Here is a 25,536-nt window from a genome sequence, read left to right on the forward strand (position 1 = left end):
CAGAGGGATGGGAGTCCATCACCATCATGGCAGAAAGCATGGCAGCATGGAGCAAGAGTTGAGAGCTCATATCCTGATACACAAACAGGAAGTAGAGCACACACTAAGACGGCACCAGTCTTTTGAAACCTTAAGCCTGTTTCCAATGGCACACCTTCAGTAGGATCGGTCATACCTTCTAATCCTTCCTCCGGAACAGTGCTACCTACTGAGGACCGAGTATTCAAAATTTATCCTGGCTTAAACCACTGAATTAGCCAGTGGCTATCCATTTGGCTTTGCAATAGCAGTCTGAGTTTACCAGTGTCCTTCACTGTAGTCATCTTGTACAATGTGGCCAGCCCCTTTCCCCCCATTCTCTCTCCCTCCCTCTCTGCCCCATCCCTATTCCTTCTCAGGTGTGTATTTTGATCCTCCTATCTGGGTTTCTCCCCTTTTTTCCTTATTTCCCTTTCTTCTTTTCTTGGTCTTAAAAAAAATTTGAAGTCATTGTAGACATCTTTATAGTCTTCATAATTCCGTATTTCCTAGGTAATGATTGAGTATCTCATTTTATGTTTAAGTACAAACTTGGCCATACCAATCATTGACTAATTTGGGTCTTTTATGTGAATGGCTACAAGTTAATTTTTTTCCATCAATGCAGTATTAAACTAAAAAGTGATTACTTACGTTCCACATTGTGGCTTAGGTTTCTTTTAAATACCTTGCTACGTGTCTGAGAATGGGAGTGAGGCATTCAGAAGCTCCTGGTAGAAAGACTCTACTTACTCAAATCCTTTGTGATTTGTATAACCCAAGACTACCGGTGAATTGTAAGGAAAGCATGTTTAATTAAAATGTCAGTTTTCTAGATATAATTATCTGTTTCAGACTATGAGGGATTATTTCAGGTACCTTTTTATGAAACACTGGAGGGCACTGTTATAATGTTCCCTAGCAAGAAAATGAATGTGATGAATTTGACAGGGCTGTTTTCGGAGTTTTGAATAAAAATGCCATATCCTGTAGAGATGTTGGGTCTGTCTGTGTCTTGTGATGATCTTCTGAGAGTTAGCTTTCTGCAGCTGACTCTGGATGCTGTCATATTTCTACTAGTGTTGGTCAAAATGCTCATCAGGAAGGCCACATGAATACATGCCAGTCAGGAACTCCCACCTCACAAAACAAAACAAAACAAAACAAAACAGCCTTAATGAATCAAGTATTTTCTCTGCTGTCCTGCAAAGCCCTGGCGTGTGAGCTTGTTAACTTGTAACATCAGGATCATAAACATTAGGCAGTGACAGACACATGGCCCAATGTGATCGTCTGGACCTGGACAGTTCAAAAGTCAGTCAGAGAAGAGTTTTGTTCCTCATAGCTCAGCTCTGGCGTTGTGTTTTCCTGCTGTGGGTTAATTCCGTGGGATGTCTCGGTTTTCACAAGCCTGTAACATAGTTTGTCTTTATTAATGTCTTTCTCCCCATTATCCACGTTCACCAGTCGCTTGACCCTTTGTGGTCCTCAGTGTCTTCCTTGATAGGAGGGACTGAACTGGAACTAGCAGCTGGGTATTTTATTCCTTTCCTTTCCTTTTGCACAATTTTTATGTGCGTATTAAATATTTTCCTTTTTGAAAATGACTTCTTATTTTGGTAAAATATGTTTTACCAAAAAATTTGAAAGAATTTACCAATTTAATCATTTTAAAATGCACATTTCTTTGGCATTAAGTACATTCATTTAATGTATTCAACCTTGGCTTCTCTTCAGATAGTTTCCCCTGTAGCCTGTGTGCAGGAGTCTTCTATTGGTGTGTGATAAATAACCACTAATTTAGTAGCTTGAAAAAGGGATGGGTGCCACCTCACTATTTACAGGTTTCTGGAGTCCTCCTGTAGCCTAAGTACATCTTCTGTCTACACAGAGCTGCATTTCTTTATAGAGCTTGAGTTCACTTGAATAGATGCACTGGAAGGAGTCAGCTTTTTAGCAGTATAGGACTGCTATGCCTACTTTCCTGCTGGCCATAGCCAGGAGCTGATCTTAGCTTTAGGGGACCCCTTTAAGGACGCAGAGGGTTCTCTCTGTCATCAGGTAAGTGTTGTGCTGAGCAGGTCAGTCCCCTCCCCAGGCTGCTTTCCCTTTTCATTCATGGAGTTGAGGATGACAGCTGCAGAATCCTTTCACCTGGGTTTCTCAGGAGAACCCGTCCTCTGTGCAGTTATGCCTGTGTGTGAGAGCAAGAGGATTTACCAGGCACTGGGATCAGAGTCTGCTTCCTGCACCTGTTCAGTTTCCAAGTGTGCGCTGACCGAGAATCAGAGGCCGGATCCTCTTTGCTGCCCATAGTTTGTCATAAACCATCACTGTGTTACTTGTCTTGAAAGATGATAAGCAGTCTATTTAAGAAAACACTGGGACTTGAAGTTTTGCCCCTTGGCATTACTGTCCTCTCTGGTTTTATTGCGATCTTCTGATGTCCGCTTGTCATCAAGGTAGTGGCACTCACCACAGCCTTGCCCTTTGCTCCCAGTCTGTTGCTGCAGGCTACTTTAATTTCTATTTACCACATGGAAAGATGTCAGGTATTGGGAGGGGTGCAAACATTGCAGGAATAGAGTGTGAGCCCTTTGGATTTTTACTGAACTTCAACTGAAGTTATAGATTCTGGAATTTATCTTGTTATTTATATTGTATTTTATAGTTTTTTTTTCCTTTTTAGTTCCCTTAGGGGCTTGAAAACATTTAATTTGTTTTGTTTTCTGTCCAGCAGTGTAAGCTGCAGAGAGGTAAGGGTTGGGGATCAAAGGGTTAGAACTTCAGAAGTGAAACAGGTCCCCTGTGGGCTCTGTGCATGGTGCGCTGGTTACTATGGTTACAGTGAGGCGTCCCTAGAAGAAAGGGACACTGGAGAAGCTGGATGGCATTTGACTGGTCAGCGACCTGAGATGTTTAGACTGCCTAAAGGATTTTTGTTGTTCTTGTTTTGTTTGTCAGACAGGGTCTCAGTGTGCAGGGCTGGCTGGTCTCACAGAGCTTGCCCGCTTCTGCCTCTCCAGTGCAGGGATTAAAGGCGTGCGCCATCATACTTGGCCCAGCAGAAGTTTGTTTTTAGTAGGTGTGAGTCTGTTCTCTCGCAGTGTGCTCCTGGTAGTGAGGCCCTCAGCCTCTGCCGACCAGATGAGGAAATCTGGCATTCCTGCTCTTGCCTTCTCTCTGGAGTTTTGGTGTTCCTGGGTCTGGTGCTGTACTGGATTCAACATCATTGAGCATCTGACCTGACAGGCAGATTGCAGAGAGGCTTCTTAAGAGTGTTTCTCTACAGAGAAGACATTATGGCCCTTAGATTGCCTGAGAGGCTTCTTAAGAGCGTTTCTCTACAGAGGAGACATTATGGCAGAAACTTCATGCCTCTGCAATAAGCCTGTGGTGTCCGTTTCTCTCTTTCTCTTTTCTCTCCACAATCACGCAGCATGCTCCAGAGAGCAAAGAGCCATGGTGTGTCAACTCTATGTAGCTTCTCCCTTGTGATCTGAGATACAAAGGGAGTTTGGGCGCTGCCTGGCTCACTCCTCCCCAACTCCTTCATGACTTCATTCTCTGGAACTGTGGCCAGTACAGTAGCCATGAACTGCACACAGATGTAAACCCAAAATATAAATGAATTGAAGACCTAGCCTCAGCACCCTGGTCGCCTTTGAATTGCTCAGCAGTTGCCCGCGCATTACCATGGATTTTTGTGTCTGCTTCTGGGAGATTTAAGCTGAACTGACTTAGGTGAGACTTTTCTGCTCTGAGGCCTTTGGCAATTGGGTCAGACCTACAGTTCTGCTTCCTATAGGGATAACCTTCCCCAAAGAGGGATTTGACGGTGGTCTAGAGAAGACAAACTAGTCCTCGGAGAGCTCCTTTAAGTTGCTGTAAATGCTGTGTCCCAGTTTCTAAGTGCTGTTGTGACAAATGTTCATGTACTTAGCTCCAACTTCACAAGTTTATTATCTCACTGTTGTCTGAATAAGATGTCTGTCTGTCTGGGTTATTCTAAGTACGTCAGGGTGTGGACTGCTTGTGTTTCTTTGTGAAAGTTCAAGGGCAGAGTCAAGTCCTTTAGGGCTGTCGGTTTTCATCCTTCCTTCCTCCTGGCTGTCAGCCCAGGGCTGTGGCTGTTCCCAGAATCGAGTCTCTCACAGGCTGCAGCTCCTGGCCCCCTCTCTCTGTTTCCACTGTTTGGGCAAGGCAGGTTGGCTCTCTGTCATGATTCAGATGACTGGTGTAGCTTCCATCACATCTCTGACTAGCCAGAGAAGATGCTCCACATAGAGGATGTTCATCGGTTAAATTGTATCTGCTGAATAATCTGGCATGATTTCTCCATCTCAGGACCAGTCACCTAATCACATCTGTGGAGTCACTCTTGCCTTATAGGTTGGCATATTAAGACACACACACACACACACACACACACACACACACACACACACACACACACACACACACACGCACACACGCTTCTAGATTAATTCTTTTGTCTGTTACTAAGCAAAAGTTACTTATTTGGAAATATACCTTACTTGAGGAGGGTAATCAACATCCTGCCACTTTTATGTAAATGTTATTAATTTGCCTTTGGAGACTATACATCAGGGAAAACCAGGAATTATCAAAAAGGAATGAGAGAAATGAAGAAATAGGGTTGGAGTGGTACAGTAAAACACGTGCCTCTGATAGTCCCAATTTGGGGACCACTCATCTCTGAATTGATTATGTGTATTTCCTAGATGAACATGAGAGAGCTGGTACAAAAGTGATGTTTTAGTTTTGAAGATAAACATCTGAAATTGAGCCCTGTCTGAACTTACCAACTGTAGGTACTTTCTGCAATGTGTTCCGCAGCTTCTCTACTTTACATAACAGGTTGCTAGTTCTTTATTTTAGTGGTGCTTCAGTAAAATCTTTTTTATGTTTTGCCCATTCATATATTCATCATAGATTCCAATGCTTATTTAAAATTTTCTCTGTAAAATACTTTGATATTTAATTTAAAGGCTAGACTATCTCATGTACATTAATTCTTGTACAGTGGTGCTACTCCTACTATAAGGTAAAATGATAGTATAATTTTTGAGAATTAACTTGGCACTTATTTTTTTTTTGTCTTTCATTTTATTTATGTCATTAGCTAAGAAATCTTTCCAGCTTGGACCTCCGTCATATCACTGAACTGGATAATGAAACTGTGATGGAAATCGTCAAGAGGTGCAAAAATCTTAGCTCTCTGAACCTCTGTCTGAACTGGATCATAAACGACAGGTAACTATCGTAGCGTCTTTAGACACGTGTGTGTCCAGAGGAAAGCCTGGCAGATACAGATTACCACTGTAATAAGACATGGCAGCATCAGGAAAGCTGCATGCAGCTGCCTCCTAATGGCTCTGCTGCAGTTTGCAGAAGGATCTAGATGCATACTTTGATGCATTGCTGCTTAGAACTGCAGCAGGGTTTCATGTGCTGCAGCACTGGTGTTTGCTTGAGCAGCTGCAGCAGTGTTAATTCGTTCCTTGTTACTCATGAAACATATATAGTTTGTCTTTTTAAGGATTTGAGAGTTTTGTGGCTGATTGTTATGGTTTACCTTATCAATGATTCTGAGGAGTTACCTCAAACGTTTTGCATTTAAACCTCTTCTTGATGATGATTTCATTTCTTATAACTTATATTTCTTTTTTCTTTGTTTTTTTTTTTTTTTTTTTTTTTTGAGACAGGTTTTCTCTGTAACAGCCTTGGCCGTCCTGGAACTTGCTTTATGGTCCGGACTGGCCTTGAACTCACAGAGATCCCTCTGCCTCCCAAGTGCTTACATTTCTTATAAATGTAAGTTGTTTTTAAATAGAATCATGTGATTAGCAATTTAATACATAATATACAATGTGTTAAAAGGGAGATCTTTTCTTTTAAATAACCATATGCCTATTTTTCTCTGAAATATCACATTGATGAAAGTATACCTCTTGCAAGTAGACTTTGATAATGCAGACAAGTGCATGATGGTCCCATCATTGCCAAAGAAGCAGGTGTTTGAGTACAGGCATGAGCCTAGAGCCTGGCCCTCCACCCATTAGAATATGTTTTTTTGTTTGTTTGTTTTGTTTTTTTGTTATTCAAGACAGGGTTTCTTTATGTAGCAAGATAGGCCATTACAGAGAATTTGCATTCAAAATAAAACATACTGTTCCATATAAAATTAATGACTATTTAGATAGCAATATTTTACAAGCAGGAGAAATAGTATTGTTTAATCTAACAGTGGTTTAAACTTAAGATTTCCCTGGAGTTGGTTTTCGTTACTCTTTTGGCTCTTTGTTCTTTATTCTTTGGGGCCTGCCACCCCGCTCCCAAATAATTACACAGAGTCTTATTATTACTTATGTATGCCCAGCCTTAGCTTGGCTTATGTCTAGCCAGCTTTTCTTAACTTAAATTATCCTGTCTACTTTTTGCCTGTGGGCTTTTACATTTCTCTGTCTTTACTTCTTACTCCGTGGCTTGCTGTGTAGCTGGGTGGCTGGCCCCTGGACTCCTCCTCTCCTTCTCTTTTTTGCTCCTAGATCTTCTTCCAGATTTCTCCTTCTATTTATTCTCTCTGCCTGGCAGCCCCGCCTATCCTTTCTCCTGCCTTGCTATTGGCCATTCAGCTCTTTATTAGACCATTAGATGTTTTAGACCAGCAAAGTAACACAGCTTTACAGAGTTAAACAAATGCAACATAAAAGAATGCAACACATCTTTGCATCATTAAACAAATTGTCCACAGCATAAACAAATGTAGCACATCTTAAAATAATATTCTACAACACTCCCCATTCTCCTGTTTTTTTGCAATTTCTTTTTATACTTAAAAAAAGTGATATACATTCCATTTTTCCAGTTTTAGCAAGTTATAGTAATCAATTTTAGATTGCTTTAAATTTTTCTTTTAAGTTATATGATAATCTTCATGTGATTCTTAGTAAAACTTTTGTAGTAATTTTTTTATCATTTATTTGTTTAAAATTATAAATTTTAACTGATACATAAAAGTTACAACTGAATTTATTTATTGAGTTTCATGTAAAGCTTCAGTGCATATTTACCTGATACAGTGTTTAAGTAAGGCTAAGCAAATTTGTCTCCTGAAGCATGTATCCATTTGTTATTAAAAAAAAAAAGACAAAACTCCAACAAACTCTGTTCTTCTTGCCATTTAAAAATATACAGTACAGCATTGCTGTCTATAGTTAGTGTCTTGAGCATCGGACTCTTGTGTATTTGATGGCTCTCAACCATGGTTCTCTCAATTTCCAGAAGGCCAGTTCTTGCATATCCCTCTAATGGTGGAGAGTAGGCCGCACTTGGCTTTCTTGCTTGGCTTACTTCACTTAACATGATGTCCAGTTCTGTTCATGTTGTCACATGACAGGATCTCAAAGGCACAGTGAGGTACATTCCTGTTCCCTCTTTATGAAAAGTCACTAACCTGTCTCATTATGCTGGTTAAGCAGTCTGTCACTGACCTATATCCCCAGCCCTTTGGGGGGAGAATATGGCAAAGAGTGGGAAAAGGAGTGATCAATATATTGTTGTAAAAATGTACTGTCTTTTAAAAGCTTCAAGATTTTTATCCACTCATGAGTTGATGGACACAGAGATTGTTTCCTTTCTTGAATATAACAAATATGCTGAGCACAGCTGTCCTTTCATTTTCTGGTTTCACGGGAGCCTGTGGTAGCCCCGTGTTCAAGTTTGTTGGTAGCGCCCATACTGCTTGTCCTAATTTTTATACTCACACCTCACTATCCATGCACAGAGGTCCTGTTTTCTGTAATTTTGCCAGCAATTATCTTTTCATTTTCTTTTTTCTTAGTAGCCCTTCTTGCTAAGTGGGTGACATGGGAGTTACTTTGTTTCCCACTGAACAAGAACTCCTAAATCCTGCCCCTGCTAAGATTACAAGCATAGCTCATGATGTCTAGCTCTCTCTGGGGTTGACAATTAGAGATGCTTAAGTTTTTCTGCCTTTCGTGTGTCTTTTAAAAGGTTTATTGCTTATTTTTAAAATCAGGCTATTTGGTTTTTGCTGTTGAGTTACATGTATTTGGGTTATTTTCCGGTTATGACATGACAGTTTTTAAGTATTTTCTCCGATTGTGTGAATTTCTTTCCCTCTGATGTTTCCTTTGCTGTGTGGAATCCTTCAGTTTGCTGTAATCTTCTTGGTCTCTTTTTGCTTTGTTTCCTGCACTTTCGAGGTCTGCCCAAACACTTCCTAGTGCAACATCACAAAGCACCTTTCCGTTTTGTTTTCTTACTGCTGTGTTACAGGTTTATTTTTTTCCTCTTACAGCTTTATTGAATCAAATTTCTCTCGAAAAACTTACCGATTTTTTTCAAATCTCATTTAAAAGTCTAATGGACTGTTAAAGAATTAGAATCAAAAAATTTTAAAATGTGTTTATTGTTTCTGGTAATATTTCCCTTACAAAGTAAGCCAAATATTTAAAGAAAATTGAGTGATATCAATTTAAAAGTTAAAGTGTCTCCATTATCAATATTCTAATTTATAGATAATTAAATGACAACATACTTTTTAATAGTTTTTCATAGCAAGTAATACAGTAAAAGATATGAACCCTTGTGTTTCTATCTGCTTAATATTTAGAGACATTTCTTGGCAGTATATTGAATTAAAAGAGGGAGAAGTCATCCTGTAGCAATGTGATTACATTCCACAGTTTTCTGTACACATGACCTAGGCGTCATATTTAACAAGAGAATCAGTAATCAGAGAATGCTGTAACTGGAAAATGATATGAAATCTGGGAATGGTATATGAACACTTTGCATAGGTTCGCTCAGGGTTCTTAATCTTCTGGCTCTTCAAACACTTACTTAGCCCAAACTGGGGATTTAGGATGGGAAGTGAGCAGCCTTTACTGTGCCTTTTCTTCCTTTGTTGGGCTTGTGGATGCAACTTCTTGCTCCCTATCACTTTCCTTTGTACTTATCTGTAATGGTTATTTAGTGTTTGATTCTAAATATAATAAGTACCATGGAGATTGATTTCTAAGGAATGAAAGTGTATTTTTATGTTTTTAATGGAAAAGTTTGGATTAATTGAGAAAACATGCATTTTAATGAGCCAAGCAGTAGAGTTATGAAGATCAGACTCTTTTAGTTTTAATTACACTACTTGCACTTATCCTGTGTACTGTAATAGAAGTTTCAGACATTAAAACCCACTTTGCAGTATCATCTAAATTACTCATCTCATTGTTCTTGCCATACTGTATTACTAAGCTAAGTAATATTTGTAATTATATTGGTATAAATCTAGGACTTCCCATCAGACTTAATTATGATTTCAGCACTTAGCCAGATGGGTTAGTAACCTTTCACAGAGAGAGCCCTGGGAAGCACTAATGCAGTTAGCCTATCAATTAGCTTTTGTGTTACATTTGTTCATTATGACTATCCTTCAGTAAGTCAGGAAGCAGTGCTGAGTACTTGGTACTACGTCTCAGAAAGTGGGGCACTGAGTCCCTGCTCCTGTAACGGCCATCCGTCTCTTTAGGTGACACAAGACTTAACTTTAATAATGAGCTCGCTAAGGATAGAGCGGAGGAATGCGGCTTTTATTGCACAGGTGATTGATAGATATTTTACACACATTCTCATTTAAGCTTTTCAACATCTTTTGTTCAGGGAAAGGTCAAATTATTCCTATTAAGTTTAGATCATTTGTTTGATTTTTTTTTAAGATGGGTGTGTTTTCTATAATTGCTACTATGAAAACTGAGTGAGGACAAACAAGAAAATGTTAATGAATGATCAGTCAATTTTCTAGTTCATAGATGGAATTCTATTAATATATGAAAAATTCTTAGATTTGTGTTTTTGGTAGGAAGTCATTATTTTCTTTGGTCTAGAATAGTGGTTCTCAAACTGAGGGTTGTGACCCCTCTGGGGTCATATACCAGGTATCCTGCATGTCAGATGTTTACAGTTCATAGTAGTAAAATTGCAGTTATGAAGTAACAACGAAATAATTTCATGGTTGGGGGTCACCACAACATGAACAACTGTATTAAAGAGCTGCAGCATTGGGAAGGTTGAGAACTGCAATCTAGAACCTTTAGATATCATTTAGTGTATTTATATATGAAAAACTCTCTTACTCTTATGAAGCTGGGACTATAAAGTGCTGGCTTAATAAACTGCAGCACCCTCAGTTTCTCTCCATTTCAAGTTCTTGTCCGTGAACTTTTTTAAAAAAGCTAACATTTAAAACTGTGTAGTGATGACAGGCTCTTCTCGTTAAAGTCCTGCCACTGAGCTCCAACCCCACCTCTACAGGCTGAGCATTCTGCAGTCTTGAAATTGATCTGTGCGACTAAGACATGCTGTTCTCCTCCTTTGTTTCCTAAAAGCACTGTTTGCATCGAAAGGATTGCACAGCATGGTATTTCCTTGTATTCAGAAGGATGGCCGAGTAGTTATTTGACATTTATCATTGCTTTTAAATACAAATACAATGCAAGTGTCATATGAAAAGAGACTATGAATACTTGTAGCTGTGATTTAAATTAAACATCTGGTTATTATGTCTTCTCTATTCTTTCTGACTCCAAGCTTATTGAAATATTTATCTGTATTTGATATAAATCTTTTGTTATTTTACGTTCAATTTGGTCTTTAGAGTTTTGTGTAACTCATACAGAATCCAAAAGCCACATATTTAGGTATAAAAGGGTGATATGTAAAATTGAATGGTTCCAAGCTTTTTCACAGCAATATGATTATAATGGTTCTTTTTTTTAATCAATAAGAATTAAAAGAAATTGCCTTGATTTAAATATTTAAATTCACTGTCAAAAATGTAGTTTTTCTGTTTTAAATTTTTAACAATGGGAAAACTGAAAAAAAAAAAAAAAAGATTAGTTTCGTTCCTGTGATACGTATTTTCATTAGCAAATGACCCTTTGGTTGTCAGCCCATTGTGTTGCTCATGAAAACAGTGTAAAGTAATAATGTGAGAGAAATGAAAGATTTTCTAGCAGCCACTAGCTAATATTACAAAGCACAGCAAAAGCTAAGCTCTACCCTTGGGATAAGAGTACTCTCCATTGAGTAGCGAGTAATGAAAAGAGGTTTATTTAGTTTATTGTTTTTGAGGTCGAAAGTCCAATGTAGAATGGCTCATGTGCTTGACTTTGGGTAAGGTTCTTCAGATGGATGCCTACAAATGGCAGAAAGAGATCACATGGTGAGACAGGAAGTCAGAGAAAGATTGGAGGCCAGGCAAGAACTACCGTGATCCTTTAAGAGGCTCTGTCTCTTAAAGGGTCCACCGATTCAACACAGGCACACGGAGAGCTCAGTTGCGAACATGGATGACACTCTGGGTCTTATCCAGATCTCAGCAGTGGTTGTTGAAGCAAACTATCATTGCTGTAATTTGTTGGGTTAGTCTTTTATTTCCAAAAAAGGCTTTACTCTAAAACACGGAGGTTTTTAAATCTTTTCTCTTATGTCTACTTTCTTTCAGGTATTCAGTAAGGCTTTTGTTTTTCTTTTTTTCTTGTTTTTTTTTTTTTTTTGTTTGTTTGTTTTTTCAAGACAGGGTTTCTCTGTGTAGCTTTGTGCCTTTCCTGGAACTTGCTTTGTAGACCAGGCTGGCCTTGAACTCATAGAGATCCACCTGCCTCTGCCTCCTGAGTGCTGGGATTAAAGGTGTGCGCTACCACCACAGGGCTTGTTTTTCTTTTTTTTTTTGGTTTTTCGAGACAGGGTTTCTCTGTGTAGCTTTGCGCCTCTCCTGGAACTCACTTGGTAGCCCAGGCTGGCCTCGAACTCACAGAGATCCGCCTGGCTCTGCCTCCCGAGTGCTGGGATTAAAGGCGTGCGCCACCACCGCCCGGCCTTTGTTTTTCTTTTTTAATTAAGATAATTTACATGAAAATTCTGGACTCAAGTCTTGTAAAAGTTTTGGATTAGCTTATCTTTTTTGTCAGCACCATTTTCACGAGAATGAGCTATTTGTTGTCTTGGGCTGTTGGCCAGTTTCTCCTCCTACAGACACGATCCATATTTTTATTTATCTCTCACACAGCATAAAACTGAATTCTTCTCCATTAAAATATAGAATATTGGGGCCAAAAGGATGGCTCAGTGGTTCAGCCCATTTCTTGCTCTTCTAGAGGAACTGAAGAGTTTGGTTCCCTGTAATTCCAGCTTCAGAGGATCCAGTGTCCTGTGGGCATCTGCATGTAGGTAACATATATTCCGATAGACAGAGACATACATACACCCAAAAATATATATTTAACTGTAAAGATTCTTGTTTCATACATTAAATCACATAGTTCTTTGCAAGTTGAGTTTAATAAAGGCATTAACAGATAATATAGTTAATTGTTTTTACCTGATGTAGTTCTTTCTTGTTATTGCTGTCTTTTCTGACATCAGGACTTTGCCCAACAGGTGGAAGTTATAGAAGGAAATCCAGTCAGCTCTGATAGATAAAGCTTTTGTTTTCCTTAGCAGATGTCCAATAATGAAAGCAAGTGGGCCTCCTATAAAACAATTTATTGGATTGTTAGCACAGATCAACTAGTTTTCTAAACTCTGTCCAGCTTCAAAGCTGTGAATTATTTGTTTGTTTGTTTGTTTATTTATTTATTTATGTATTTATTTATTTTGGTGCCATTGTCTAAAGTGTTCTGGGCATGCGCTCTGCCACTGAGCTACATCTTTTATTTACAGTCATTTTAGGTATTTTTTTTCTTTTAAAGAGAATTCATAGGTATTGCTTAATTTTGATTCATGATTCCTTTGTTTGCAGTGTTAAGAGAAATCCTAACTCTCTTTTTCTCTTTTCTCTGTCTCTTTATTCTCCTACAGAAAAAAAACAAATCCTTTTGTAGTGCTTTTGGGTTTATGTAAGTTCAAATTGTAGATTGGCAGATGCAACACCACACCCACCTCTCAGTGAGACTGACAGCACCCCAGCTCATGTGAAACGCAATGAGGTTTTATAGAAAGATTTTTCTAACTCCCTTGATCGTCTCTGGATGTTTATTCTGTTTCTTCTTTCAAATTTCCATTGATTCAATAAAAAGCAGTGATATTTAGAATTAAAGTTCAGAGAGGATTTGAGCAGGTGTTGGCGATATAAAATATTTGCTGAGTGTCCATTGTGTTTTATTTCCAAGAATTGTTTTGTGAACATATGCTATATATTGTATTTATAAGTGCTCAAGGACTGAGTGGGTAATCTACTATCTTCCAGTGAATGTCATGTCACAGTGGACTTAGACCTTTATTTCATTTCAATCCCCTAATATTACTTAATTCTCATAGAGACTGAGGTTTAGAGGTTGCCCAAGGGGATAAACCTAGCCATTAAATCCAGCAGCATAGTTGAATTTGAGCTTGAGGATATTTTACTTTCTGTTAACGTTACATGGTTTGGAGGAGCGGATGCTTTTCAGCTTGGAATATTGCGAAGTTGGAGCAATTTTTTTCTCTACCAGCCCGGAAACTCAGAAATAAAAAGGAGATAAAAATATGCCGTTGGTGTGTGTAGTGTCATCACCTGTAGTGCCAGTCTTGGGAAGATGAGCACAAAAGTCTCCCACCAGCCTAGGAGCCAGCCAGTCCCATCTCATAGGAAACTAGTTACTGATGCTAACCGCCGAGGCATCCCCATGGCAGTGTTTGTGCTAGTCCTGTTCCTCCGCTAGGATGTGGAGGAGTTTGGATACTAGTGTGTCTTACTTTACTATAGCTATGACAGAACACCATGACAAAGGCAATTTTAAAGGGCTCCTGGTTCCCTAAAGTAGTAGAGTCCATAGAGTCCATGACCATCCTGTGTAACATGACAGCTAGTAGGCAGGCATGACATTGGAGCAGTATCTGAAAGCTTGTCACAAGGGGGAGAGAGGGTGGGGGAAGAGGGAGAACTGGAATGGCATGGGCTTTTGAAACATCAGCGCTCATGCTCAGTGATGCACCTCTCCAACAAGGCCACACCTCCTAATCCTTCCCAAACAGCTGCACCAGTTGAGGACCAACCATTCAAACATAAGGGTCTATGGGGGCTATCCTCATTCAAACTGCCACATGGTATCTCATAATGTGGTAGGATGGTTTAATGGAACAATTTTAAAATTCTGTCATAAACTACGTATATAATCCACTGAATAGTTTTGTATGTGTTATATAATTGTATTTTTGAAAAGAATATATTTTACTGCAATAGTTATTTGTAAGATCTTCTCTAGAAAGGTAATTTCTTTGTGTGTATGTGTGTATGCATGCGTGTGTGTGTGTGTGTGTGTGTGTGTGTGTGTGTGTGTGTGTGTGTATGTGTGTATGTGTGTGTGTGTTTGTGTGTGTGCGCAATTGGGGGTGAATGTACCCATGCAAGCAAGTACAGAGACCAAAGGTTGATGTTTGATGGTTTGCTCAATTGCTTCTTCATTTGTTTGTTGAGATGGGAGACTCTCACTGAACTTTAGTTTACCATTTTTGCTAGACATCCTAGCCATGATCCCCTGGGATTCACCTGGCTCTGATTCTCAGTACCTGGGTCACAGACACATGCCATGCCTTGCTTTTTAAACAGTGGTAGGTGGGGATCTAAATTCAGGTCTTAATGTTTTCATGACAAGCGTTTTACTCATGGATCTATCTCCCTATTCCAAGAAGGGTAGTTGTATTTAATCATGTCATGAATGTTTCTGAATGTACTGTTGTTATGCAGTTTCTTGTTTTATGTTTTCAATCTATAGAAGGATGACTAAATATACAAAATAAGCATTTAGTTTGTGAAATTTGCTTTTGTTAGGGGGAGTATTTGCTGGGTATTGAACCCATGCCTTTACTCATAATAAATATGCACTCTATCACTGACCACTGTACTATTACCCAGTCTAATTTGTGGTATAAAAAATGTTTTCCATGTTAAGAAATCAGTTTATGATCCTATCATGGGAAAGATCAGGAATGATACATTTTAAATGTTATGATAATGCAGTACCATAAGCCTGTGATTTGGTGGTTTCCTACCTCATGCCTGTTTTTAAATTGCTAACAATGTAGAAAACCTGATTTATTCATGAAAGTAATAGTTTATTGGTTGCTCAGATGAATTTCTCTACATTTCCCACCCCCATGTCTCCTAGGAATGGTCTTATTCTTAGTCACTCAAACTTGAAATAGCAATTAAAATAACTCACTGTTGTCAAAAACTAAAGTGTATGATAAATGAAGCCCAGTAAATAGTGAAAATATGGGAAAGGTGATTAAATCTGACAATTTCCCTGTAAAAGACTTGAGATGATAAATATCTCCTGTGATTAGTTATTAATTTAGTGCAGGGGATTTTCCTTCAGCGTAAAATGTTTTATGAACAGTGGCATAAAGAAATACTTTGGAAGATAGGTACATACATGTTTAACCAGAGAGGAAATGGCTGTAACTTGATCGGTAATAATTAAAGATGGCAGACCTGACAATGCTCGTGCCTGGGCTATTTTCTGTGCGACAGTTCTTTAGGAGTGAAGAAAGGGAGGTGTTCCTGAAGACATGAAAATGACAGAACACTTCGGCTTGAACCTTTTTCTGCGCGAAAATGGAAAGGTTTCATACATACCCTTCCTCAGCTGATGAAATATTTTATTTAAGACAGTATGAACTTAGTCTTCAGGTACTGGAGCTGAAAAGAGCAAACTCATTACATAAGCAGTTGTAGTTGTAGCGGTACTAATAATTTCTCTGAAAATGATTGAGAATGCTTTTGTAGTTAAGACAAGATGGAGTGAACTGGAGAAGCACTCCATCACACTCCTGTGCATCAGGATGCAGGGAGCATCCCTGCTGCTGGTGGCCTTGAGTGTGGGGCTGTGTGCTTTTGGTTTATGAATCTCTCTCCATGTGAGGAAGTCCTGGCTTCTTCATTCTTGAGCCTCTAACTTCGTCTCCCGCCGCCTTTAAATTGTACGCTTTTCAGAGAAGTCCTTTAATCCATGTGTGTTGAGAATTAGGAATATTGATTTTATTTTAGGTTGAATAAATGTACTTTCAAATTTGGCTCAAAGTTGGGAAACAATCAGGCAGTTGGCTCCACTGCCCTCTTCCTTCCTGACTTACTTATTTCTTAATAAAATACATTGATACTTAAATGATTTAATGTTACTGTCTAAATTCAGATTGAGCTTTGTGTATTTCATACTGATATTTGAAAGTCATAATCTCTGTCTTTTATTAAAAAAGAAGTTTTAGTGCTCAGTTATTGAGGATTGCCTTTTTTTTCATTGTGGGGATATTTTTATGTGAAGAACCATTAATTCACTTGTGTTTTGGCCTATGGTGATAGCCAGTATTAGCTGAGAAAAGGGCAAGAAAGGTAGCTGTAGTGTTCCCTCTGCTTCTTGGTGAGAACAGTGTGGCTGTATGAGGGGAAAACCAGGCATTTGCTCTTGCTCTCTTGTGCCGCTCTTCCATGCATATTTAATATTTGGTTAATTGCTAACATGTATCTAAACATACTGATTAAGGCCAGGCTCACATTTCAGCAGTTATCATCAGAACATCAGGCTGTGAAAACAGTGGCAGAATTGTCAAGGCCACCAAGCATGCCTGCTGCACAGCACATCAGCAGAGCAATTAATTTAGGCTAATTGCTTTTCTGTTTGTTCAAGGTGCACTTTGGAACTGTCTTTTGAGATCCCAGCATATAAGAAGAGTAAGTGAGATAATTTAAAAATGTTAGACTAGTTACCGTTCTTTAAAAAAATGGTAACTATGTAGTTTATCTACCAGACTGTAAGACTTTGGAGGTTATTTTAAACATGGACACAGTTTTTACCATCATCTGAGAAGTAGATCACCTGTTCCTGGACTGATCCTGAATAATCACCTAGAATTGTCTAATTTCTGGAAATCATGCCAAACACTCTGGAAGAAAAATAACAGGTGACTTGGTTAGTGGCATTTCCTCTAGATGAGCATTATTTGGCCTCTTATAACATAATAAAAACAGTAATGTGGCTTAAGAAATTAGATTAGCATGTGAACATCGGCGACATGCTCCTCGTCACCCCGCATTATAGCCTTGCCAGCAGCAGTTTGTCTGAAATCCAGAGCTCCTTGCGCATCCAGCTCCGTCTCTCGGAAGCAGCGCTGTAACAGATCCTCAGCTGAAAATAACTGCAATTCTAGGAATCCGTTCCTCATTGGAAACTGTAGGAATGCCATTAGTGGGGACTTAGCTCTTCCTCAGACTGCTCCTGGGTTCACCATATTGTGAAACAGCAAGTAGCGATTTCCTCTCTCTCCTCCCCTAAGGAATGGTTCTGATTATGTAGTGTGTTCCGTGGCATAGTTTACCCTTTGAAATTGTCCAAAGCAGACATACCACAGTGCACTGAGGCTGTAGAAATGAGTCTTTTAGAGATGAACATGTTCAATGAAGTCTAGGTAGCAATTATCACTTTGTGACATTCTATGATTCTCTGGGTATTTCAGAAATATATTCAGTGAAATGAGATTTCATGAAATAAAGTTTCGTCTTTTTAATCAATATTCTTATTTGTTAGTAGACACACAAACTAGTGTAATAAATTTGAACTCTTCAAAATTCAGTATGAATAGATTTCCAGATCAGCTGGTTAATTACAGTGTAAACGAAAAAATTTTTTCATAGGTCATCTTCATACAAATGAATAGAAGTATATGTAATTTTTACAATGGTGTGTTTTCCTTCTCTTATGAGCTTTGTAACTTCTTGAAGTGCTGCATATATAACCTAGTTTTCTTGTGTTGATGCTGTTTATTGTAGAATGTTCAATTTGGACGCTTGCTTGTTAAAAGTAAAAATATCAGGGGTGCCGGGAGTGCTGGTTCAGGGGATAAAAGCACATGCTGCTCTTCCAGAGAACCCAGATTTGATTCTCAGCACCCATGTGGCAGTTTATAACCATCTGTAACTCCAGTTACAGAGAATCTGATGCCGTTTTCTGGCTTCATCGGGCACCAGACACACAAGTGGTGCACAGACGTGTGTGCAGGTAAAACACCCATATACATAAAAAAGGGAAAATATCAAACACAGCGTATTATTTACGAGATTAAATATAAAAGGTTGAAGACTTTCATGACCTGAAAGCAACCACCACCTACAGAACCAATCAACCCCAACAATAGTCTCAGCCACTGGTTCTGGATTGTGCTCCTGTTTTGAAGTTCATCAGTGAAGCAGCCAAGTCGTGTAAGTCCATATGGCAGAAGATGAAAGTTAACGCTTCCATTTCCTCTTCAAAACTAAAACCCTGCAGTTATTGATCACAGGCAGCTCTAAAGAGAGAGAGAATACAGGAAGAGCGATCAAAGCTCACCTGTATTCTGCAGACTGTAACCCCAGACTCTTCCCACCTGTATGTACACTTTGAAGTGCAAAGTGACATGACCTGCTTCCCCACTAAGAAGTCTTTACCCCTTTAGGATTTGCACCAACTGCAGTGGAGCTTGTGTTGTGGGGCTTTCAGCATTTGGCTTCTGGAATTCTTAGAACTTCTGTGCTTGCCTCTCTGGAATCCTGCCATTAACATGTGTGTAGCAAAGACCAGCGGTTCTCAACCTATGGGTCAGATATCCTACATATCAGATTTTTACATCATGATTCATAACAGTAACAAAATCACAGTGATGAAGTAGCAACGAAAATAATTTTATGGTTGGGGTCACCACAACATGAGGAACTGTATTAAAGGGTCGTAGTGTTAGGAAGGTTGAGGACCACTGGCATAGTCCACTTTCTCTGATCATGAGAGACCTCATTAAGAAGGAAGACTATCCAACATTTACAGCCAGCTGTCAACTTTGTAACTGAAACTAAATCAGATCATGTGGTCTCAGCCTTCAGACTCCTGCAGTCTCATAATGGAAAGTGGCAGAATGTCAGAGGAGCCCCATTCAGATGCCTGGCCTGCAGAGTTGTGACCAAATGTTAAATTTTATTGAAGCTCCACAGTTTCAGTGTGTTTTGTTACACAGCATTCATGGTAAAGATACTTTCTGGTTGTCCTATGCTGAAAAGTTTATACTGCATGAAGAAAGTCTCTAGGAGTTTATCCCTCATTCTCTTCTTTAAGGATCACCCTAGGTCTTTGTCTGAGGTCACTGTGCCCTGTTATTGGTTAGGTAGGGAGGGTACCAAGAGTACTACTTTCCATCCGGTACCTGGCCAAATGCACAGCTTACTGTTTGACCTCACAGCATCTGCACTTTCCTCCTCTAACAGCTTATTCTGAATTTAGAGACTGCTGCAATAAACAGTCCATAAGTAAATATCATTGTAATATAATGACAATGAAGTGAATATCACAGTAATGAAATCCACTTGTGGTTTGTGAGTTTTTACTCTTAAGTAGTCAGGTAAAGACACACTAGAAAAAAGGGCGGTTCTCTGGCTCTTGCAGGCCCGAGTCTGAAAGAGGTAGTGTGAATATATAAAAATGAAATATATTTATATATAAATCTATTGGTGGAAGTATTAAGGCAACTCCACGTAGTGAAAAGGGAGGTTTATTTTGGGGGTTTTACATACAAGAAGTAAAGGGATAAGTTACAGGATCCGGGAGAGGTGAAGTGCAGTCCAGTGGTGTTCTCTATAGAACTCTGCTCAGTCTACATCTAGCATCCTAGATCGCCAGGAACCAAGAGAGCCAGCACATCTGGATCTCGGGTCTTAAGGCCTCCCCGTCGCGACCCACCTCAGGGGCAGGCCATCGGTAGGCATGACAGTTACTGGAAGCTTCACTGGGGATAGTGCTTCCAAGTCAAAGCTGGAACAGCTACCCACTACATAAACCCTTGAATTTATGTATAGTAAAACCAGTTTTGTGCTCCATAGTACTAAATATTTGTCCTTCATGTCAGGAAGAGATGAAGAGAATAACGGAGCCCCATACTTGGGGTAATGGTGGCTGAGGTTTCATGACCATTTTAATTTTGCTTTCATCATCTATGCAGAGACAGGACATTGATGGTCTATAGGTACTGGTAGTACTAATGGCTGCCAAAATCTGGAGAAAGTGCTTTCACTTTCAATTTCAGTCACATTTACCACTTGTTACTAAGCAAGCAGAAAGTGGGCAGGTGACCCTGGCCTGTGTGCCATTGCTTCTCTTCACATTTACCAAGTGACAAATGAGTCCAGCCCTCCTGTTTCAGCTTCGGAACATTTCCTATATAATTGTATCAAATTGTGGAAACTTAGTTTATTTAGGAAATACTGTTTCCAGGGTTGTTTTTTTTTTCTCTTAAGGTGAAAATTAATTTTCACTAATAAATTACCGATGTTTTCAGTATTTTATTACATTGTATATAAACACATATAAGAATATTTTGCTGAGAATGCATATAGATTTTGAGAATCTTCATTTGGGGCTGCGGAAATGGCTCAGTGGATAAAAGAACTCGCTGTACAAACATAAGGACCTGAGCTTGAATCCTCAGAACCCATAGAAAGCTCCAGAAGGTAGCATTAGCATCTGTGATCCCAGCACTCCTGTGGGAGAGACTGAGCTGAGAGAGAATCCCTGGCAGCCCGTGAGCAGCTGACCTGGGCTGTGCAGACCTCAAACAAGATCGAAATGAGAACTGACATCTGGGCTGTCCTCTGATACGCTGGTTCCTTTCCCACACACCTTGGCAAGCATGCATATACATTTACACACATAAATACACACTAATAGTTAATTAGTGAAATGAATAAGTAAATAAAATATTCTTTTTATATTTGAAGGAAAGGAAGAGAGTAGGTATGTATTTTTTCTTTTAGTTTTAATTTTTACAGAAATGGATTTGAGTTTCATATACTATCATGTAGATGGCAGCATTGGAATTAATCTGTGGACAAGAATTGTGACTCTTCCAAAGCCACAAACATTTAGCTGAAATCTCAGAAACTGCTTCCTGATTGATGATTGATTGATTGGCTTGCAGACCTAGTGAGCATAAGCTTGTGTTCAAGGTAAGGATGGAAATAAAGAACTACTTATGTTTGACAGGAAATACAGGATGTTAAAATAAGATGAGCAAAATAGTTAATTTGAAGGTTGCCCTTTAAGTGTTCTACAGTCAAAATGGAAGAATTAAAGAGTCAGCCTGTGAGATCTCCGATATAGAATGGTGGTTTATGTGAGGGAAACAGATTTTATCCTGACTATATGTTACCCCTACTGATTTTTTTCCTGTCACATTTCATTCTCTAGCCTTTAGATGTTTGTGATACGATTATCTTTGAATAAATCCGTATTACCATGTAGTTAATATCTTGAGTATTGTGATCTCATCAGAACTACAATGAGAAGTTGTTTATATTTTTAAGCTGATGGCTCTCATCTTTTTGTGTCTGAGATTCTCTTTCGCAAGTTTATTCACAGTACACAGACCTCATTATGCTTTGAAAGAGCTTTTGGGGGGTTCTCTCTTGGCAGTTGTTCTCCAAGAGGACGTAACAGTGAAGCTTGGTAGCAGGAGAAGAGTGTCATGTGTCCACAAGTCATCCTCACAGACATCATTGGTACTTGATGATCCTCTCCCATCTGTGAAAAATGTCTGTTTTTGGAAAAAGTCGAGGCTACAGCAGCTTTACCATTGTGAGCTCCTGTTGTTTATCATATGCACAGATATTTGGCTTGTGATTCTTTTCCCACTGACGGAATGTTTGTAGTTTTTAATTTGAGTAGCTGTTACTTTATCTTAATGATTTGTCACTGTTGATTTTACACTGTAGCTCAGTTCTCCGAGTTTTGGTTCTCTGTGCTCACTTTAAGAGTGTGTGATGGTCCAGAAAGATCTCGGCTTGGGATGTGTGTTGAGCATACTATAGAATAATAATTCAAAGGTAAGGAATCCTAAAATGCAACTGGTGTATTAATGCTTATCTTAGCATTGATTTCACTCCAAGTTGCTTTTGGAAGAATGCTGTCCTTTGAGCATTTAGGTGGATCATACTGTTTTAGACTCAGTGTGAACTGTGGTTAACCCTCAGACAACTTTGAGATAACTTACAGATGTTTTATTTTCAAGGGTCTATTGAAGCCCTTATTTAGAATGTCTCAGTCATACACAGATAAAAATTCTAGAATATAAAAACTACATTTTATTAGTAATGAATCACAGTCACTTATTCCCGTAACAACTTTGACAGGCAAGGTCCATTTTGAATAAAGACCCCAAGACCTGGTATAAAAGTCATTTTCTCAGTGAGATCATATTTTTTTAATTTGCTTTAAATTTCAAAAGAATGGCTCTATCTGGCTGGGTTCTTTGAAGTATTGGTACAAGTGAAACTTTCTGAGACTGCACGGTGGGAAAATCAACATCTTTTGACTTTCTCTTTTAAGGGCAGCAGTAAGTAACTTTTATTCAATTTCTATTTAATTTTCTGTAACTACTTTTGACATTCACAAATTATATCACTCATTTTGACATGCAAATGAGAAAATGAATAACTTTGGGATTCAAATGTGAGGAGCCCTCCTAGGTGCTTAGACATGTTACCTCCTTCCCCCCAATCCCTTTCCCACCTCCTTCCTCCCATCCCTTTCCCAGGAACAACAACAGTCTAATCTCTTAAAGAGAGTCCTTTTCCTGAAGACAAGCTTTTGTAAAAACAGCCTTTCTTCTCCTAATTCAGTCAAAAGCCTTTGCTCCTTGGCTGACTGCCCCCCCCCCCCCCAAGCTGTCTTCTCTGTTTTAAAGCTATATTCTCTCGACTTTTTTGTTGATGTCCACTGATGACATTTTCTCTGGTAATTTTCTTCCATTAATTTGGATCTTCTTCTCTCTCTGTGGGCTGTTTTCTTTTATTGTCTGTATCACTGATGACATTTTCATCTGATCCATGACATATTCATTTCAGAAAACACAGCATTGTAAGGCAGTTTTTGGTCAGTGACATTCTGGCAAACACTTGCCAGTGGCCACCAGAGAAGGTCACATACACTCGGTTCAAGGAAATAGATTACCCAGAAAGTCTTCCCTGAATGCTAATGAATGGAGCCTACAATGAGAGTTGAGAGAGGAGCTCCTTTGTGTTTCTGGTTCTTTGTTCCACTTTTTTCTGTATGGGGTCATTTTCTGTCTAACCTCGGTAAACTTACTTGAGTTATTTTTAATGACTGGGGTAATGGGAGCCCACCTCAGCAAAATGTTTGGAGGCTTAATCATGTTTCAAAAGCACCTTGAGCATGAATCATTAGTTCACTCTGAGAGTAGAGGCTTGTGGCATCATCCATCAGTGCTTTCTCCCCAGCCTAGCCTCGTGGTTACCTAAAGATGGACGGACATGGCTGGCCTTACATCACACTTTGTAAAGACACCAGCAGGTTCCTGAAGGTTACTTATTACCTAACGTATGGTAACATGAAATGTTCATAATCATCTTAGGAAGATAGGATGATTACAGTATGTTCATTGTGTTCCTGTAAGCATCTCTCTGTCTTCAAATTAAATGGACAAAATGAATTCGATTCATGAATAAAGATTTACAAACAAAGAATGTTCTTTATATTTTAAGTTCATGTTGAATAAAACCTTTTTATATATAGTAACATACTTTGTAAATGTTTTTCACATGGATTTTTCATAGGAATATATTTTAATGAATTGTGGTTTTAAAAATACACTTTGGTTCTCTATGTATATATATATACACACAATCATGATGAATTAATAGAACAGTAATGTTCCAGGAAGCACAATTTTTTTTAAACTTCCAATTTGGTGGAGAAAATGAGCTAATTAACTATTTACTTTGCTTCTATGTAAATTTGAGCTTGACATACGTCACACATACTGGGATCCGGTCAGCAGTGATATTATGGCATAGCTTATTTCTCCATTGTCCTCCAAGTGCCTGACGCTTCGATGACCGTGTGGCTCAGCTTACACTTTGTTTTCACTTCCTACCAGTGCTCTTCATCTGTCATCTGGTTCCCGTTTGCTAACATACTCAATCATAGACTGACTCCAAATGCTTCTTATAACCCAAAGATCAGCACTTTCTTAAAGTAGTTTGAAAATTAGGTTACCTATTCTCAGCTGCTGCTTCTTTTTTTTTTTTTTTTTTTTTTTTTTCCAAGAAAAAGACCACACCATACCCTCTAGACAGAGCATGGAGAGGTCTTTGAGAGAATTTAAAATACAGAGGCTTCTCCCTGGAGTGGTGCAGGGCATGGGGCTGGCAGGACACAGCGGGCTGCCAGAGGGCAGACTGCTAGAGGTGAGACTGGCATATGCTGATTTCCCTTTGCTCTGTCTTGCTCTGTTTTTCCTGCCCTGTGGCTTGCAGGTTTATTAAAATGCTAATGATGTTTATTCTATTTTTATTGGCAGCTCCCCAGATTTGATTATTGATATATCTGAATAACAGTGGAATGCAATATCAAAGTCTCCCTTGGCTCTTTCCTTGGATTTTTGTCAGGAGAAATAGAAATACCACAATGTCAGATAGATCATATGCATTTTTTTTTAATCTGTGTAAAGTGAAATGTTGTAAGGGAACTATCAACTCTTTGGAACTGAACTCTTCATGGGTCAGCGATTTGCCTCACATGGGTACCTTCTTTAGTGTGGTGTGTCATCCCTCTGTTGAACATTAACTGTGGCTGCAGTGACTGTTACTTTGGGGTTCCTTTGCTGTACCCATTTGCTGGACTTTTCTCTGTCAAATCCCACACAAACTGAGTGGCATGTGGGCTGATAGACCTCAGGAATAATCTTGTATGATTGGCAGAGGATAAAGCTGTTGCTATGTTCCTGCCTATTCCTTCTCAAAATTGTCACTACGGACTCTTAGAATTGTAAAGAACCTCTGAGAACAGTCATTTTGTCTGTCTCGTTCATCTTCCAGTTTTGAAACTCAGACTCAAATGTAATTTTGTGGCTCATCCTTTTTCTGGCTGCTGGATCAGACTAAAAATGGAGCCCGGGTGTTGTCCTGTGTGCGCCCCCAGCCCCCCTGCACACACGCTGTGAGCTGAACTTGTTCTGCTTCTGCCTTCTCTTAGTTTCTGTCTTGAACTGGAATTGATTGCAGTCTGCCTGGACTATGGGTTCTTGTGTTTCTTTTATGCTTTTTGAGTGGCAGAAACTCCACACACACTGTGAATACTTTGAAAAGGAAGACTGCAACAGTATAGAACACCACTGGAGATTTCCGCTGTTGGTGCTTCGGAGAGTGTCTTTCCTGATAGTGCACACCCACAGGTGTGGCTTTCCCATCTCCTGGTGCACTTGCACTGTATGCAAAGTGCTGCAGTCCAAGTCCATTGCTTAGAAATATGTTGTAGACTCCTTTCTGTTTTAGTATCTACAGACCTGTGTCATCTATAGTAGCAAGATTTTAGCACATTATATTTAACTGTTCTGTCATTGGTGGGCATTCTAGTTATTTCCAGTTTTTAATCCTATCAGTGACCATGTAAGGAACATTGTTAA

The 25,536-nt window shown here is 39.1% G+C and overlaps 1 protein-coding gene across 4 annotated transcripts in view; it reads left to right on the forward strand.

The window, feature by feature from the left end:
• Fbxl17 (F-box and leucine rich repeat protein 17) overlaps window positions 1-25,536 on the forward strand; it is a 466,425-nt gene that overhangs the window by 160,863 nt on the left and 280,026 nt on the right. For all 4 annotated transcript variants that reach the window (XM_052750238.1, XM_052750237.1, XM_052750236.1 and 1 more), the window contains one exon: window positions 5,165-5,295. In XM_052750238.1, the coding sequence (XP_052606198.1) occupies window positions 5,165-5,295 (131 nt within the window). The remainder of the gene's footprint in view (window positions 1-5,164; window positions 5,296-25,536) is intronic.

The sequence above is a fragment of the Peromyscus californicus genome, unplaced genomic scaffold (genome assembly GCF_007827085.1).
Source record: "Peromyscus californicus insignis strain IS unplaced genomic scaffold, ASM782708v3 Scaffold_21__1_contigs__length_65335640, whole genome shotgun sequence".
NCBI classification, from domain to species: domain Eukaryota; kingdom Metazoa; phylum Chordata; class Mammalia; order Rodentia; family Cricetidae; genus Peromyscus; species Peromyscus californicus.